Below are 17,489 nucleotides of genomic sequence, written 5' to 3'. Positions count from 1 at the left end.
GGGGGGGGGGGTGCAGGAGCTCCCGTTTGGTGCTCAGGGTGGGGGTGAGGATGTGGGGGGGTGCAAGAGTCAGGGCATGGAAGGGGGGGGGCTGGGTATGTGTGGGGGGTGCAAGAGTCAGAACGGGGGTGTGTGAGGGGTGCTGGGTCAGGGCAGAGGGCTGGGTGTGTGTGAGGGGGTGCAGGGGTCAGGGCAGAGGGCTGGGTGTGTGTGTGAGGGGGTGCAGGGGTCAGGGCAGAAGGCTGGGTGTGTGTGTGAGGGGGGTCAGGGCAGAGGGCTGGGTGTGGGGGGTGTTCAGGGGGTCAGGGCAGAGGGCTGGAGGGGATATGCCCCATCCCCACCTCTTCTCCCAGGGCCCCGTGCCCACCTCTTCTCTGCCTCCTCCTCGGAGCAGCGAGCATGCTGTGGCTCCGCTCCCCCTCCCCCTCGCAAGGGCGATCAGCTGATCGGCGGCAGGGAGAGGGAGTGGGAATGGGAGGGGCAGGGAAGCACCACGCTGGGGGAAGAAGCGGGGGAGGGGGAAGCTTTGCTGCCGGCAAGACCAAGCTTCTGCCTCCTGCCCCCGCAGGAGAGAACGGTGGGCGGGGGGGCTGAGTGGGGCCGGGACCGCGGCAGGGTGCCATTAAAAATCGGCTTGCGTGCCGTCTTTGGCACGTGTGCCGCAGGTTGCCGACCCCGATGTAGAGTTTGGACCTGAGGAATTAACAGGCTATCTGCAGTAATTATTGGCTCTTTGTGAAATACCAAATGCAGCAGCAATACTTACACCGCAATCTCTACTAGGCTTACAATATTTGTACTGTAAAGGCAATTTCACAGCTGTCTGACATATCCACATCTCATGCATATTTAAAGCAATTATAAATATTTCTTGTGCTCAAAAACTCCTCCAAATCATTGCATTATTAATTATATATAGTTTCTCCTTACATCCTCTCTTACCCAGGATGACTTTTCAAGTGTTATGTGGTTCATTCGCAAAACTATGGGCAAGACTCAATGACCTTAACTACTACTAATTTGGTGGAATGAAATGGACAGCTTAATCTTGAGCTGTCAAAGCAGCTAAATATTGTGCAAATCAATGACCTGATCCAGCAGTTTCCCTATGAAGGGAACCCCCATTGCAGGCACAGCAGCGTCCCTGGACGTTTTCTAACAATGCTATCTATGCTTTTGTCATATCCTGGTTACTGTGCAAAGATGGTGTTCTGGTGACAGTGCGTTACTCTATCATTTGCCTTACAGTTCAGTTCCAATCTCTGTTATCAACAAGTTGTTATTGGTCATAAAATTAATGTACCGGTTTCTTTGTAGGAGACTTTGCTTGGATTGATGCCCATGGGTACAATCTCTTCAAATACGCCAACTCGAAGGTCTGGGAAACAGTGAGCTCCTCCAGCACTGCTCTGGGAAATTAAAAATGAGGTCATGCCACCACATTAAAGACACACCAACAGATGAACAGATCCCTTGCTGAAACTCCACTGTATTTTGAGTTTCTAAATTCATGTGAGATGTCAATATAAGCAAGTCGCTTTGGGGGACTGGATGGCATGGGGGATTGGTGATGGCTTCTCCCCTTTCATGGTTGCCTCTCTGAATCCACCAGAGAGTGGTGGTGGTTCCAGTCCAGTTCCCAGTGGACAGTTATTCAAATCACTTTAAAAAAGTCAACTGGCCACTAATGGAGAGATGCCAAGGGCTGAGTGGGCCAGGGACACGGAGCCAGCCACTCTCTGCTAGCAGTGGTTCCTCTTGGGCAGGAACAAGACCTGTTAGCAGGCAGTATGGGGAGGCCTGCCCTGCCACTGAATGTGCGAAGTCTATTTTGCTGATTAAAGAAAGGTTTCGTTATCTGAGGCTGGCAAGCTGGGACCATTCACCAACGCTAAATTCACGTCAAATTTAAAAGAATAAATAAAATTCCCTTCTGATCTCTGGCTCTGCTGGTGTCTGTGTGGTTTATTGCGATCTCCAGTCAGAATGATCCCTGACACAGAACACCGTTTGTCCTGGTGTGACTGTATGTAATGGCAATCTGCAGTGATCCATAAGGCTCGCTGGACCCTAATGTAATGCATGAGGGACTAGCCAGATTCAGGGTTTTACTAACAGCAACGTGTATGCAGGAGGAGCTCTGTGTGGGCAGGTGTGAGAACATGCCAATTGCACATGCTGGTGTTTGAGCTGGGAGAATGTGATGCAGGAGTGCACATGTGCAACTTCGCACATACACAGGTGAAGGCTTTGCTAGGGTCCTAATGAAAAAAGATTAAATCAGCACTAGAATTTTATAAAGGACTTTTAGTTTAATGATGCTCAATGATTCCATCTGATTATCTTATTTACAACAAACAAAAGTTTTCTCACTGGAGACAAAACTATCCACAGGACAGTAAATAATAATGAAACAAAACCATTTATCCCCAAATAAACTGTTCCTTGGGCCAATACTGCAGGAGCTGAATTCCTTGGGTTCAATGTGGATTTTTAGTGCAGTAACATTTATTTCTAAAAGAAATTCTGAGGATGAAAACAAACATTTGAGTAAATAATAACTGTATGTGGGTCCCTTTCTCTTACCTTGAAATCCTCTCTGCACAAAATCGTTTTGAACAGAGGGTGGGAAAGCATTGCCTCTATATAAAGACTGGTAGCTACTTTGCTTCCACCAACTGTCCCATTAATGCCTTCTGAAGCAATGCGCACCTAGAAGCCAGAAAGGAAAGCTAGATTAAGATCTAGTCATAATGCAAACCAATCAAAATGAAATTAATGAACCAGGACCAGCTGGGAATGAGAGGAGAGTTGTAGAAAAGTGTTCAGGAAAAGAGAAAAAGTGGGGGGAAAACTATAGTGATCCTGAATGAGAGGAGAAGTGCAGCAAAAGAAACTGCAAGAGGTAGGAATTGTTCTATGGCCGGTTTTGCTCTGTACTCATAAAAAGGATAATGAGGAAGGCAGAAAACCTTGTGCAGGAGCAGAAAAAACAATTACAAGGAAGGGGCAAATTCTGCAGTAATTAGTCAGACAGAACCTCCAATGGGAGTTTTAACTGAGTGAGGACTGTGGTATTAGTCCCAATAAAGCAGGTAGAAAGAAAGGGTGAAAGTGCCCGTGTTACAATGAAATCTCTCCAACTCAGATTATAGCTAGACCAATAGAGAATTTTTTTTTAAAGTGAAGACAATCTCAGAACGGATGGAAGCAAATTTTGACTAAATCAAGAGCGAGAGGAAAAGTATGCAGCTGACAAGGGCAAATGTAATGCCTGTCTTTGAGAAGGAAGGACTGAGAAACTACCAAGTAAAATATATGAGCAAAGAAGGGGAAATGAATGTGTCAGGGCATTTCACTGTGGTATCTAGGAGCTGCATAAAAAAACCAGCAAGAATATAAAGGTGCTTTTTCTCTTTCCTCCTGGATAGAGGAGCATGACTTTGTCTATGAAGGGCTTTGAGGTTTATTCGGTTTTAAACACCATCAGTTCTGTGAAGCATTTCATAGGCCAGACATAGGCTGGTTTGTGAGCTCAGAATACTGTGCTGTTCTGGTCCCCAACCCCTAAGGATACAGAAAAGCTAAAGAAAATACAAAGAGGGGCAACAAAAATTATGCACAGAGTGGGGATGAGAGACAGAATGACAGACTGAGATAAAAGGACATACAGTAGAATCTCAGCTACGAACACCTCGGGAATGGAGGTTGTTCGTAACTCTGAAATGTTCGTAACGCTGAACAAAATGTTATGGTTGTTCTTTCAAAAGTTTACAACTGAACATTGGCTTAATACAGCGTTGAAACTTTACTATGCAGAAGAAAAGTGCTGCTTTTAACCTTACTTTAAATGAAACAAGCACAGAAACAGTTTCCTTACCTTGTCAAATCTTTTTTTAGCTTTCCCTTTGGTAGTTTACATTTAGCAAAGTACTGTACTGTATTTGCTTTTTTTTTTTTTGTCTCTGCTGCTGCCTGATTGCTTACTTCTGGTTCCAAATGAGGTGTGTGGTTGGCTGGTCAGTTCGTAACTCTGGTGTTCATAACTCTGAGGTTCTACTGTAGTCCATCAAAAAAGTGTCAGGGGTTACGGACCCGTTCATGAATAATTTCAAGGGAGCTAGACTACAAATGTCTGAAAAGGAACTATTTGTACTCTAGGAAGATAGTAGGACAAGAAGCAAAGATCTGAAGCTAAGGAAGGAAAAGTTTAGGGTAGGCACTGGGGAAAAAGACTGTAGGAGCAATGGAGCAGCAGAACAGAGTAGCAAGGCAGGTAGTCAGGGCACCATCACTGCAGATGTTTAGGAAAGGCTGGAGATGTTCATGGTGTTATGTACTGTCGTATAGTGACTAATCCTACACAATGCAGGGAATCAGGCTGGATGAGCCAAACCCCACCCAGACTTGGAAGGGTTAAATGTGCTGCTGTGAACTAAATCAGTCCCACCTGTTGCACTGGTCGGACGGGAAGGGCTGAAGCAGGGAGAGGAACACAGATGGACGCCCTTCATGTGGTGAGAAAAGCTGGGCTAGGACTGATGGAACCACCCTGGCACAGGACTATTTGGAGGTACCTGGGACCTGGCAGGGCGTGTCTCACCTGAAGGGGCAGTACAGCGCTTGAGAGCTGAGCGCAGAGGGTGGATGGATGAGTAACTTTAAAGGGGCTGAGAACTCTCCTTTATTTTGTGGTTGTGACTCTGGACTCTGCTAGCCCAGAAGGGGATTGAGCTTTTGTAGCGACCTGGCTGGAGGGCTGAGACACAAACCACCAGAGTAGGCAGGAAACAGTAGTTGAAGAAACTGAGGTAGAGGCCGGCCTGCAGTACCATGCCTCAGCATGAGGTGATGGACTGGGGCCCCTAATGTCTGTGAAGTTGTGAGCCACAAAACCATGCCTGACAAACAATCCTCCCCTTTATGCGGCTCTCCATTGTGCAGTTCGATGTAACTCGTTAAACACTCTGCTCTCTCCCTCCATGCAATAGTGCGATTACAGCCTGGCTCTCCTGGGCCACCGTTTCTCGCTAAACAGAGACAAATATGGGGAGGGGAAACAGCCGCTCCTTAAAGACTTACCTTGCCAGTGAGATGAAGGTGCTGGCACAGAGACCTCTGCCAAGCACAGAGCCTCACTGGGTCTTTCACCTCCCGGTAACAGTAATATAACAGCACTTCTCCCACTCCACTGCCACAAGCACCGCGCAGGAGAACAAATAGGAAGAGTATTTTAGATTCAGCAGCACACAAGACTATGCAGTTAATACTGTGATTGGTGACAGACAGGGAATTCATCCTTAGAGAACTGGACAGTTTCCTCCAGGCTGTTGTCAAAAGGTTTTGTGGGGCTATGTTGTTTGTTTTCATTTACTTCAAGAAGTGGAAATAAGTCAGAGATGGTGCAGATCTCTATATCCCTATACTGGCCTTGCCAATGTTGACAAAAAAACTACCTAGTCCTGCATGGCATTTCATTGCCAGTAGCTCATATCTCATTTGCATTTGAGAACCAGATTTCTTTAAACACATGCAACGCGAGGACTTGTGTTTTCCAGACATGTCAGAGGCTCCTTGAGGACTAAGGCTGAAGTTTGAAAACTAAACTTAAATTTGAATTAGCCAAGTGCAAAAAACATCCACTTTTTTTAAAGGGCCAATCAATCAGGGGCCAAATTCTGAGGTGGTGTAAGCTGGGCTCTTACACTCAGACAAATGGTATAACCCACACGCTGGAGAGCCAGGAGAGGGTGACAGTAGAGGGTAGCTTGCATATTCTCACCCTCTCCTGCTAGCTGCTTTCCTTGAGAGAAGCCTTTTTATGGCCTCTGAGTGTGTGAGTTCCTCCACCCCAGACCTTCTTTGACTCGGTGGGAAAAATACAGAGATGGGGCCTGATTCTCCACCGCCTTGCATGGTGTGCAGTCATTTACACGAGTGTAAAGTGGGGGTGAAATGCTCCCAGATCAGCATGGTGGGGCTTCACACTCCCTTCGCACAGGTCAGAACGGCTGCACAAGGTGAATTTAGTAAGTGGGAATGAGTCCAGGGGCTCTAGGTTACTAGGGGGTCTAGAGGGATCAGACAAAGGTGGGAAGTTGCATCAACTAAGGCCTTGTCATACACAAAAGTTGCAACAGTTTAATTAAAACTAACTTTAAATGGCTGTAGTTAAACTGGTGCAAACAGTGACATGGATGCCTTTGCATTGGCTCACCCCAGGCTTACAGTGAGAAACACAGTTTTCATATTGTTGAGGCAATTTCTTACCTTGTCAGTTCATCAAAACTAATGTGGCTTGTGTCTGGGAGCCTATCAGAGAGCTCCTGGCTGTTACAGGTGGGACCGCTTAGCCTATCTGCCTCGTCTGCAGAAGCTGGGTTACTTGAGGTGCTGGCTTCAGCAGCCAACTGCTTTAGAATCACACCTGTCTGCTGCCGGATGTCACTGGAATGCTGCGTGGCGACGTGTATGTGAATGCCGGTGAGGTCGTTAAAGGTTTGTCTGCAGCATTTCCACCCCAGTCCCGCTCTGCACATAGCTGGAGGGCAGCTAGCTGTGACCTGCACTTCCTTTGCTTTGACAAAGAGGGCAAATGCCTGCAATGCATTACAAACACTGTCAGTTAGGCTTTGGTTTCTTCCTAGATCCTGTCACACGACTCGAGACTGGATGAAGGACAAATCCCAGTGATGTGGTGCTTTTAAACAGGCTGCCCAGTTACTGGGCACGGTGTTAGGGTAAGTACACACCCTGGGATCCCTCAGCAATGCCATTTCTCGTGATGCTGTCGCTCTGCCCTGCCAAGGCTCTTGGTTTCATTAGAAACAGCTGCCACATTAACCAGCTGGAGAGTTATTCTCTGGGCCCAGCCTAGGGTGCCATATTGGGAAGCTTTGCAGTACTAGGCCCCAAACCACGACAGAACCACAAGCACTTCCTCTTCTTTTGGGAACACTGTTCCAGTGCTGCCACAGCACCCTCATCAGTCCCCACAACCTGCACCTGCAGCCCCCCAACAGAACCCCCACTGCCTGCCTCACGGAAACATGCTGCTGCCCAGGACGCTGTCGTGGAACGATATTTCCATGCATTCCAGTGACCTCAGCATTAACACTCCAATTTGTCATATAATCACAGTAAGTGGATACACCAATCAGCAACAACTCGGCAGTTTCCAGCCCCATCGACCCACTGTTGGGGTAATTAAGTCTTATGTTTTAAATATAACCATGCTCTCCTGTTCATGGGCAAGCCCCTCAAGTACCCTGTGGTTCTTGGGACATCACACATTTGGAGGGCGGGTCCCACCATCTTGCCACATCCCTAGAATGTCCCACATCTTCTGCCCCCCACTGACCTCTTGCCTGAGTGCATGCAGCTGCCTACGGCTGAGTCCAGTTAACTCCACTGCCAGGGTGGCTGTGTCTGCCCTCCCTGCTGCCTGGCCCCTGTCTGAGATGTGCACTTCCACCAGCAGCCCCCTGCCTGAGCCCAGGCAGCAAGGGAAACACCTGCTTAGTGGGGTCTCCAGCATCACCCAGAGGAGGGCAGGGAGGTGGGATATGCGGCAGACTGAGGGAGGATGGGAAAGGGGAGAACAGTGGCTTGATAGGGGCTTAGACTGCAGAGGAAAGGGAAGGAGAGTGAGGTGTCACTTCAGGAGTCACAACCCTCTCTGCCTCCTATTTTGGGGGGCTCTGTCACACACGGCCGTTTGGGAAGATGTGTACATAGATATGTGCATGGCGCCACATACTATGTACAATCAGCAACCCCATGTGTCTGAGTAAGGGTAGCAGATGGTATCAGAAGATAGCCTGCAGTGCATGTCCTTGTGTCTGAGCAGAGCTGAGCCGACCGCTGGGAGCCTTAAATATCCCCCCTGTAGCTTCTAAATCAGGGGTTCTCAAACTGGGGGCCAGGACTCCTCTTTGGAACCCCCCTTTCAGGTAGTTGAAAGCAGTTATCAAATCCCCCCTCATTCTTCTCTTCTGCAGACTAAACAATCCCAGTTCCCTCAGCCTCTCCTCATAAGTCAAAAACCTCATTCTTCGCTGTGAGCAGGATTACCGAGGCAGTCTCTGCACACTTAGATTTTCAGCACTGTTCGGTTTTACTGTAGCAGAGCGATGCAATACATTTGGTTTAGCCTTGGAAATCTAGTGAGCATCCTTGCAGGGCATCTTGAAAATTTCCTTTCACATACAAATACCAGTTTTTAGGTACAAAAGTGGGGAATAACATTATTAAAATAAAACGATCCCTTTAATATGTCATATTTCTGTCTGATGAGGAGTGTCTTTCCCACCCATGATTGTTGCATGCAACCCAGTTGTTCGGTGTGGCCGGGTGCTGACTCACAGGCGCAGCACCTCCTGCTGGTTGTCCAGGGAATTAGATCTTTTCCAGCTCCGGAGCGCCCTCTTCCGGCTGATGTCTCGCCTGCCACTGCCTCCCCCCGTGTCCCTCCCGGACCCTTTGCCCAGGGGTTCTGCCCACCACATTACCCCCTCACACTGGGTCTCCCCTCCCAGGGGAACCCCCAGCCCCCTATCCCCACCTAGCCTCAGTGGCTACTGCCAGTCTCCATTTAGCCCCCACTCCCTGCGGCAGACTGCAGTCTGTAAACCACTCATCATCAGCGAGGGGGGGTTGGACCAGCTGCCTCTGCCTATTCCTGGGCTGCCCCTCTGCAGCCCTAGCACCCTTTTGTGGGCCCTTAACTCGGCCTGGAGCCTGGGGCTTTGGTAGGCTGGAGCTCCCCAGCTCCCTCTGCCCTTCCCCAGCACCGCTCCACCCTAGGTCCCCTCCTCAGCTTCCCAGGCAGCCAGGGCCTTCTCTCTCAAGAGACGAGAGAGAGACTCTTTCCTTCTGGCCCCCTGCCCTCTTATGAGGCCCAGCTGGGACCTGATTGCACTAGCTACAGCTGTGGCTGCTTCCCAATCAGCCCAGCTTTTCCTCTGCCACAGCCCTCTCCCGGGCTGCTTTAAGCCCTTCCGGGCAGGAGCAGGGTAACCACCCTGCTACATTAGGATGTAGATATTTAGGCCTGTCTGCAAAGGCCTATACTTTAAGAATTTAGGTGTATTCGTATTATTTAGCTAGTTATAGAGGTATAAAAGAAAGAATTAAAATCACTGTCTGCCTGTGTAAGAGCCTTCTCCTACTGTCTGAGGCCTGGTTCTTAAGCTAAGGCCTGTGGCTAAGCAGCAGAGGCAACCATAAGGTGGGAAGCGAACGGTCACGCCCTCACCAGTCACACTGAATTAAGGCAGTTTTGGGCTGTTAAAAAGGTGATTCAATCTATCACCTCCAGAGAAAGGGAAGAGCCTAGAAGATTTAAAGAAAACTCAGGGCATGGCTACACTTGCAGACGTAGAGCGCTTTGAGTTAAACCCGCCTTCGTAGACCGCAGCAGGGAAAGTGCTGCAGTCTGTCCACACTGACAGCTGACAGCGCACAGGCATGGCCACATTAGCAGCTCTTGCAATGGCCACAGAGAGCAGTGCATTGTGGTAGGTATCCCAGCATGCAAGTGGCTGCAACGTGCTTTTCAAATGGGGGGGTGGAGTGTGACAGGGAGTGTGTTGTGTGTATGGGGGGGAGAGAGAGTGATTTTTTGGGGGGCTGAGAGCATGTCAGCATGTTGTCTGTAAGTTCAGACAGCAGCAGACCCCCTCCCCCCCGCCTCTCTCTCTCTCATACACAGCATTCCACAGTAATGGTTGCTTTGTCTTGGAGCAGATAAGCAGCCGGCTGTCAAACGGAGCTTTCAAAGGGCATATCCAAAACAATGCCAAGAGTGGCCACTTGACTTAAGGGGATTATGGGACGTTTCCGGAGGCTGATCAGAGCGCAGTAATGCAACACCTCGTTCATACTGACGCTGGGGCGCTCCAGTGGGGGCGCAGCAAACGTTATTCCACTCGCCGAGATGGAGTACCAGCAGCGCTCTAGCCACGGTGTCAGAGCACTCTACATGCCTTGCCAGTGTGGACGGGTAGTGAGCTAGTGCGCCCCGGGGCTCCTTTAATGCGCTGTAACTCGCAAGTGTAGCCAAGCCCTCAGTCTGATAGCATCCTGTCTTGCAAGAACTCACTTATCAATAGCTGGGATGTGAAATCCTCATTTCTTTGTTGTTCTATCACTGTAATCCCCATTTCCCTATTGTTTGTCTGTATAATCTCTGTCTGGTTCTGTGATTGTTTTTGTCTGCTGTATAATTAATTTTGCTGGGTGTAAACTAATTAAGGTGGTGGGATATAATTAATTAGATAATCATGTTACAATATGTTAGGATTAGTTAGTTAAATTTCAGTAAAATGATTGGTTAAGGTATAGCTGAGCAGAACTCAAGTTTTACTACATAGTCTGCAGTCAATCAGGAAGTAAGGGGTGGGTTGGAAATTGGAATCATGTTTTGCTAAGGGGGGGAATGGGAACAGGGACATAGGCAAGGCTCTGTGGTGTCAGAGCTGGGAAGGGGGACACTGAGGAAGGAAACTGGAATCATGCTTGCTGGAAGTTCACCCCAATAAACATCGAATTGTTTGTGCCTTTGAACTTCGGGTATTGTTGCTCCCTGTTCATGCGAGAAGGACCAGGGAAGTGAGAGGATGAAGGAATAAGCCCTCTAACACCAGTGATTTGTCAGTATATTTGACAGTACTTAGTGTAACAGTCTGTTTCACTATAATCAGTTGCTATTGTTGTTTACTACAGAGAGGCAGAATCACTGTATGTAAAGTGTGTTTCACTGTTGCACCAGAGGACACCTGAACACAGTGAATGTGTGAGTCTTTCATATAGCAACATTAAAATGGGAATTTTTTTTTTTAAATAAGAAAATATTGCTCCACACCTGCAAAAATTGGCAGGAGGAAGAGGCAGATTTCGGATTGGAAACTTTTAATCAATTTTTTTCTTTAAACTGACTAGATTTCAAGTGGAGAGTGTCTCTTTAAACATTGGTTTCTCTGTGTTTGAATTCTATGTTTCAGATTCACCTTTTCATTTATCCCACAGCAGCAAACCATTGACAATACTTTAATGCACTAACATCCTCTCTTAGGCCCAATTCCACAAACAGCTTAAGCATAGCTAAACTTTAAGCAAGTGTTTAAAATCCCTACCTATTCAGCAAAGCACTTAAATTTAAGCACATACTTAAGTGCTTTGTTGAATCAGGTCATTACATCCCCATTTGCCTTAAAGCAGTGGTTCTCAACCAGGGGTATGCGTAACTCTGGGAATACGCAGAGGTCTTCCCGGAGGTACAACAACTCATCTAGATATTTGCCTAGTTTTACAACATGCTACATAAAAAGCACTAGCAAAGTCAGTAGAAACTAAAATTTCATACAATGACGTGTTTATGCTGCTCTATATACTATACACTGAAATGTAAGCACAATATTTATATCCCAATTTATTTATTTTATACTTCTATGGTAACAATGAGAATGTAAGCCATTTTTCAGTAATAGTGTGCTGTGATACTTTTGTATTTTTATGTCTGATTTTGTAAGCCAGTAGTTTTTAAGTGAGGTGAAACTTGGGGGTACACAAGACAAATCATACTCCTGACAGGGGTACAGTAATCTGGAAAGGTTGAGATCCACTGCTTTAAAGGTAGTAATTGCAGACTCCTTTCATTTAAATATGATACTAATGGAGCCAAATTATTTTTAACTTATTACTATAACAAGAATTAAGGGTTTAGCAGGAATGAGATAGGAACTCTGTAAAGCAAGTTCTTACAAGATAACAAAGAAATTGTGCAATTGCATAATCTGCATTATGAACATACGCAATGAAGTACTATACTAAAATGTACCTTCTTCTTTGCAAATGCATACTTCTTTCTGACACTGGTATCTGATTCCGCTTTGAGATTGCTTTTGGCTGTCAAAGGAAGAGGATCTTTCAAGTCCAGATCTGGAAATCTTAAAATACTGCACTCCACTTCATCTCCTCCATCCAGCAGCACAGAAGAAGATATCATTGCTGTGTCACTGCAGTTAGGCATAAATCCTGTTCTGTGATCTAGGGAAGATGCAGGCAAAACAGATTTGTCTATATTCTGATCAAACATACACAGCAAATAACGTATTATCAATACTATACATTCAAAACAATAAAAGCACACTGCAGACAGACATTGCTAAAGGCAGTCTTTGTCTTAGCAGCCTTTGTCACTGCCCTACAACAGCAAAAAAGTCAACCAGCAGCAAGCCTTAACCTTTTAAGAATTTAAGACCATAAAAACAGTGTTCACAGAAGTTACCAGATAGCTGTCTGGAGATCTTTATGCCAGGCTTTCAGAGACAGAAATTTTCAACTAAGCTCAGAACAGTAAGTCCCCATGATCTCTTCCTATCTCACAAGTTTTGCTGGATAGGGGTATTCCGAAATAATCATGGTTTCAAAAACCCTGACCAGTTCATTGGAAAGTGTGACTGATCCGTATGCTAAATACTGCATAGCAGGCTATGGATTTTGTGGTTCCCTCTTCTCTCTCTCTTCTCTCTGGCTTCTCTGGAAGGTAGATGGTTCTGCTCTCTCTCTACTGGAGGAAGCATGTCTCATCTCACATCTCCTTCATGGAAACACTTCACCTCAGGGACAACTCACAATTCACAACCTTTTTACAATAACTATACTGACAAAATAACAGTTATGGACTGCTCATCTTGATGGTGTTACTATTCGTACAAGTAAACCAGAACCATGTAAAACTGCTACAACGAGAGAGAGAGAGAGAGAGAAATGTGCCGTATCTGTGACACTTGCACTTCTTGTGTCTCTAGCCTCCTTGTGTCCATCTTGCTCCTCTTCCAGAGCTTTCTACTGGAGTGCAAGAGGAATTCAAGACTTGCCCTGCCAGGGAATGTTCTGTACCATAGGGGACTTTCACGACACTCACAGTATGAAATGCATTCAGTAGAGCTGGCCAGAAAAAGGAATTTCCATCCTGCAGGAAATGCCAACATTCTGAAATTTATTTTGGAACAAAAAGTTGAGTTTTTGAACATTTTCACAGAATGGAAATTCCAACATTTTTTGATTCGGAACATTTTGTTTTGATAATGTTGAAACACAACAGTAAAATCTAAAATGTGAAATATAATATAGAAATATATTTAACATATAATGTCAAAACGAAATATAACAAAACAAGGAAGTCAGTATGAAATATTTTTACCTTATCGAAGCAAAATGTTTTGACATAAAATCAAGAAAGCCAAAATAATTTGACACTTTGCTGTTGAAAATTTACATGTTCCTCCAAAATGTTTTTAGACAAAACTGCTTTTCCAATGGAGAACTGTTATATGGGGGGGAAGTTCAACCAGCTCTATTTTTTTCAGTGAATAACATACATTGAACAGATTGTGAGACAGTTTCACATTTGTAATTCCATTTGCAGTATGAAATCCAACAGGCAACTCTCTGAATAGTGTGAACACTTTAAGGCAGGGGTGGTCAATAAGTAAATAAAAAGATGTTGGGGTCTGTTTGAAAGCATCTGGTGGTCTGGATTTGGCCCGTGGTCCACCTGTTGACTACACCTGTGTTAAGGTACCATCTGGTTCCTGGTACAATTCCTTGTTTGATTTTTACATTGGAGTGGCGTGTGCCACATTCTAACAGGCAATTGATTTTTCCTGGTCCCTTGGAGAGCTAATTAAAGATTTACAAAGCCTAGAGAAAAAACAACGAGGAGTCCTTGTGGCACCTTAGAGACTACCAAATTTATTTGGGCATAAGCTTTCGTGGGCTAGAAACCACTTCATCAGATACATGAAGTGAAAAATACAGGAGCCAGAATAAATACATGAAGCCTAGAGAGTCTCCCATATGGATGCATTTGCATGATTGCGCCCAAACTAGTAACAATGGCCCAGCTCCTCAAAGGCATTTAAGAGCCCAGCTTCCAATCATTTCAGTCAGGCACCGAAATACCTGTGATAGTATTTCACTCGCTGAGCGTGTTGCTTGGTGGTGTGGGTGTACCGCCCACCCGTGGCCAAGGCCAGCGCAGGAGCCAGACAGCGCTCGGGGTGTCTAGACACAGGAATCACCCCGCTGCACCCAGCCCCGTGGGCAACAGTAACAGAAGTGCTCACACCAAACACTGTAAGGCATGGGGGGAACCCGGTGGTTTAGTAGGGTTGACAACTCTGACTGAAGCTATTCCGGGAGATTTCCCCCCAACATGACATAATGTCATTGTCTTAAAATCTCCTATTAAAATCTCCTGAATTGCTTTCAGTGGTCACCGGGACACGGATGCTGACTCCAGGAGACGCCAGGAGGGTTGGCAACCCTATGGTTTAGTCTGTCCAGCCACTGGTACCGTGAGCCTGGGCCTGACCGATGGGGCCATGCCCCCAGTCGTGCCTCCTGCACAGGACCCAGGTGTGGGCTGCGCTGGCTGCACACAGGGCTGCGCCGCCCGCTCTGGGGAAAGCTTCTGCCATTGCCGGCAGCCCTGGGCTCCCATCGCCACACGCCCGTCCCGCTTCTTGGCCTGTCAGCGCTGGCCTGGCCGGGCACTGGCAGATGCAGGGGCTCAGAATCGGGCCCATTGGAGCCAGCAGTGGCTAAGACACTGACTCCAATGAGGGTAGGATCAGGCCCGTGCTGCGCTGGGGGGGGGGGACCTCAGGATCGGGCCCATTGGTGCCCACAGGAGCTAGAACATTGGCTTCACTCCGAGGAGGATCGGGCGCTAAGAGCGCCTCAGGATCGGGCCGGTGGGAGCTGGGGGCGTCAAGGGCCCGGGCAGGATCGGGCCCTTACTCGGGCCCCTTTTCCTGGGATGGGTTGCTTTTTCGCGACTATCCCTTGCCCGCCCCGGAAGTCATCCCCCGCCGTACCATAGAGCGGCAGAGAGAGCGGCGCTCAGTGCTCGCAAGGAAGGGGGCGGGGCGTAGTGGCAACTCTCCCGCCGCCCTTTGCCCCGGAAGTAGTTCGCGGGCGCGGCTGGACGGAAGCTGGATTGGGAGGGGGCGGCCGGAGGGAAACGCTTCTAGGCGCCGCCAGGGCCCCTACTCCGCGCCGCCTACCTCGCGCCGCTCCCGTCCCCGCAGCCCGCGCCCCGCCCGGCCGCCAGCATGTCGCGGCGGCGGCACAGCGACGAGAACGATGGTGAGCGGGGAGGCCGCCCCGGGGGCCGCGGGGAGGGGAGCGCGGCGGTGGGGCCCTGCGGTGGCCTGAGGGAAACGCGCGGGCTGAGCGAATCCCGGGGGCCGGGGCCGGGGCGGGGGCCCGGCTCGCGCCTCGCTCTCCCGCGTCTCTCCGGTGTCAGGCGGACAAAGGCCGGCGGGGGCGGGGCCGTGTCCGGGGAGCGGAGCGGAGCTTGTCGCGCTGCCTGTAGCGATGCGAACCGGAGCCCGGCGCTGGCGCTGCGGGAGTTCAGCGCCGCTCCGAGCCGGGCTCCGGCCAGTCTGCGCTGTGCACGTGCTGTGCTTTGGGCAGGCGAGTAACCCTCTGGTTCCCGGCCACTTTGATCACCTGAGTAACGCTACGTGTAGCATGGCGTGTTTGCAGGTCAGGCGGTAGTTCTGTCCTGTATGTAGTGTGTGAAGATGCCCTGAGCACTCAGCATAAAGGTCCCTGCCCCCTCACCCAAGGGTCTCCCAGTATATACTAGGTGTGTCTTTCCTTTGATTTCTTTGGTGAATATCTAGAGCGTATCTCCCCAAAATGAAAACATACCTGTAACAGTGCAAGGTGCTTTGGGAGAGCGTATTCGTTCATTGCCTCTCACCCTGGTATAATAAATTGAGTTCATGTTTCTGTTTGAGGAGAATTAATTTGTGATCTTTAATGTTCTGGAAGGCCTTTGCCTGTTATATTGTCTTGATTTATAAAGTACTGTAGTAGTCACAATCTAGATGCCAAGAACTTTTGCTAATCTGTTTCACTTAATGGTAGTAGCAACAGCAGCTTTGAATAGCATTGGGGGGAGGGATAGCTCAGTGGTGTGAGCATTGGCCTGCTAAACCCAGGGTTGTGAGTTCTATCCTTGAAGGGGCCATTTAGGGATCGGGGCAAAAATCTGTCTGGGGATTGGTCCTACCTTGAGCAGGGGGTTGGACTAGATGATCTCCTGAAGTCCCTTCCAACCCTGATATTCTGTGATTCTATGCCCTTTTAAAAACATTTTAAACTATATCTACCCCCACCTGCTTGCTGAATGTGGCCTAGTATTCTACTGTGCAGAGCCCATCTGATTGCAATGGGGGTGTGTATAGGTGCCTGCGAGCATGCTAGCAGATTGTCACTCAGGAGTTGAAAATATTGTGAATCATCATTGTATAGTAGCCTCAACCATCAATATGCTGGCCCCAAATGTCCCCTTCCTCCCTATCACCACATAGATCTCCTTGGTTTTTTGACAACCTGCATTAGATGGAGAGAAGGTGGAAAACAAAGGCTGAAACAAAGAATTTCTGCCAGCCTACGCTGAGGCTGTATTACAGGCCACAAGAACCTTCCTGTCAATCTCTGCTGAACCTGTCAAATCATGTCTTAAGGAGCTAAACCACCTGTACCGAGTGCCTACAGCACACACCACCACTAAGCACTGGGAAGAACTAGCATTCTACTTCACTGGAAAGGAATGCACACTTAGGAAGGCTTCCCAAACTGCATGGATCTGTGTCATGCCTGCCAACAAACCGGCCACCTCGGTTTCCCCAGTTCAGTTGTACGTGCAGCCACTAGGTAAATTGGTGAGATGACTGGATTCAGGTGCCAGCAATATACAGATGACAACCACCGCTACCTATTCGTCACTGCGTACAGCCCTGCCGCTATCACCAAGATAGTCCAGTGCTTGGATGGTATCAGCTGATATGTGAACAGCTGGCTGAAGCTGAACTCAAGCAAGACAGATTATGGTGGTTGCTTTGGAGAATTTGCAGCCATGGGGCAGTCTTTTTATTAAAGGTATGTACACACCCACAACTGATCAGACTGTCCGTCTGTAGGTTAGCAACGCTCCTGGATTCCTTGCTGGCACTAATACTAATGTGATATACCTGGACATAAAGCCGTCAGTCCACCTAGTACAGAACGCTACAACACAGGTTACTGGGAGCACATTGAACTTGTCCTGCACTCTACACTGGCTTCTTAGAGAATCACATCAAGGTCTCAGTCCTTTATCTTGAAGGTGCTCAATGACCTGGGCCCAACATGTCTAAAAGATCAGCTAAAAAGCTCTGGCATGAGGACTGTGGATGACAGCTTCACTCCCTTGGCACAATAGAATTTACTACCATAAGGGGAAGGTTCATCTGTGCAGGATGCAGACTCTCAGTGGCCAGTTCCAGGCTGGTCACAGCTCCTACGGGAGTTCGAAGGACCATTACAAACTTCGCCACCATTGCTCCAGCTGCAAGGGGCACAATTTCCACCTTGCCTTCTTTACCACCTATTCAGCAGTGTGCAGCTTTTAAAACAGATGAAACTCT

General features: G+C 48.0%; 2 protein-coding genes across 3 annotated transcripts in view; one reads left to right on the top strand and one right to left on the bottom strand.

The window, feature by feature from the left end:
* TSTD2 (thiosulfate sulfurtransferase like domain containing 2) overlaps window positions 1–12,561 on the bottom strand; it is a 36,254-nt gene extending 23,693 nt beyond the window's left edge. The window contains exons 1-6 of one of the 2 annotated variants that reach the window (XM_024203112.2): window positions 12,290–12,561; window positions 11,840–12,048; window positions 6,271–6,599; window positions 5,083–5,191; window positions 2,587–2,712; window positions 1,304–1,409 (exon numbers count right to left, since the gene is read on the bottom strand). In XM_024203112.2, coding sequence (XP_024058880.1) covers window positions 1,304–1,409; window positions 2,587–2,712; window positions 5,083–5,191; window positions 6,271–6,599; window positions 11,840–12,031 — 862 coding nt within the window. In that variant the 5' untranslated portion in view covers window positions 12,032–12,048; window positions 12,290–12,561. Of the gene's footprint in view, window positions 1–1,303; window positions 1,410–2,586; window positions 2,713–5,082; window positions 5,192–6,270; window positions 6,600–11,839; window positions 12,049–12,289 lie in introns of those variants that run through there. The other variant, XM_024203121.2, reaches the window with a different exon arrangement.
* A 2,554-nt stretch (window positions 12,562–15,115) lies between these two features.
* Window positions 15,116–17,489, top strand: part of NCBP1 (nuclear cap binding protein subunit 1) — a 47,606-nt gene continuing 45,232 nt past the window's right edge. Inside the window, exon 1 of the mRNA XM_024203094.2 lies at window positions 15,116–15,156. Within this exon, the coding sequence (XP_024058862.1) occupies window positions 15,123–15,156 (34 nt within the window). The 5' untranslated portion in view covers window positions 15,116–15,122. The remainder of the gene's footprint in view (window positions 15,157–17,489) is intronic.

The sequence above is a fragment of the Terrapene carolina genome, unplaced genomic scaffold, assembly GCF_002925995.2.
Source record: "Terrapene carolina triunguis isolate 2854851 unplaced genomic scaffold, T_m_triunguis-2.0 Scaffold94, whole genome shotgun sequence".
Classification (NCBI taxonomy): domain Eukaryota; kingdom Metazoa; phylum Chordata; order Testudines; family Emydidae; genus Terrapene; species Terrapene triunguis.
This window is presented reverse-complemented; position numbering and strand designations above follow the sequence as displayed.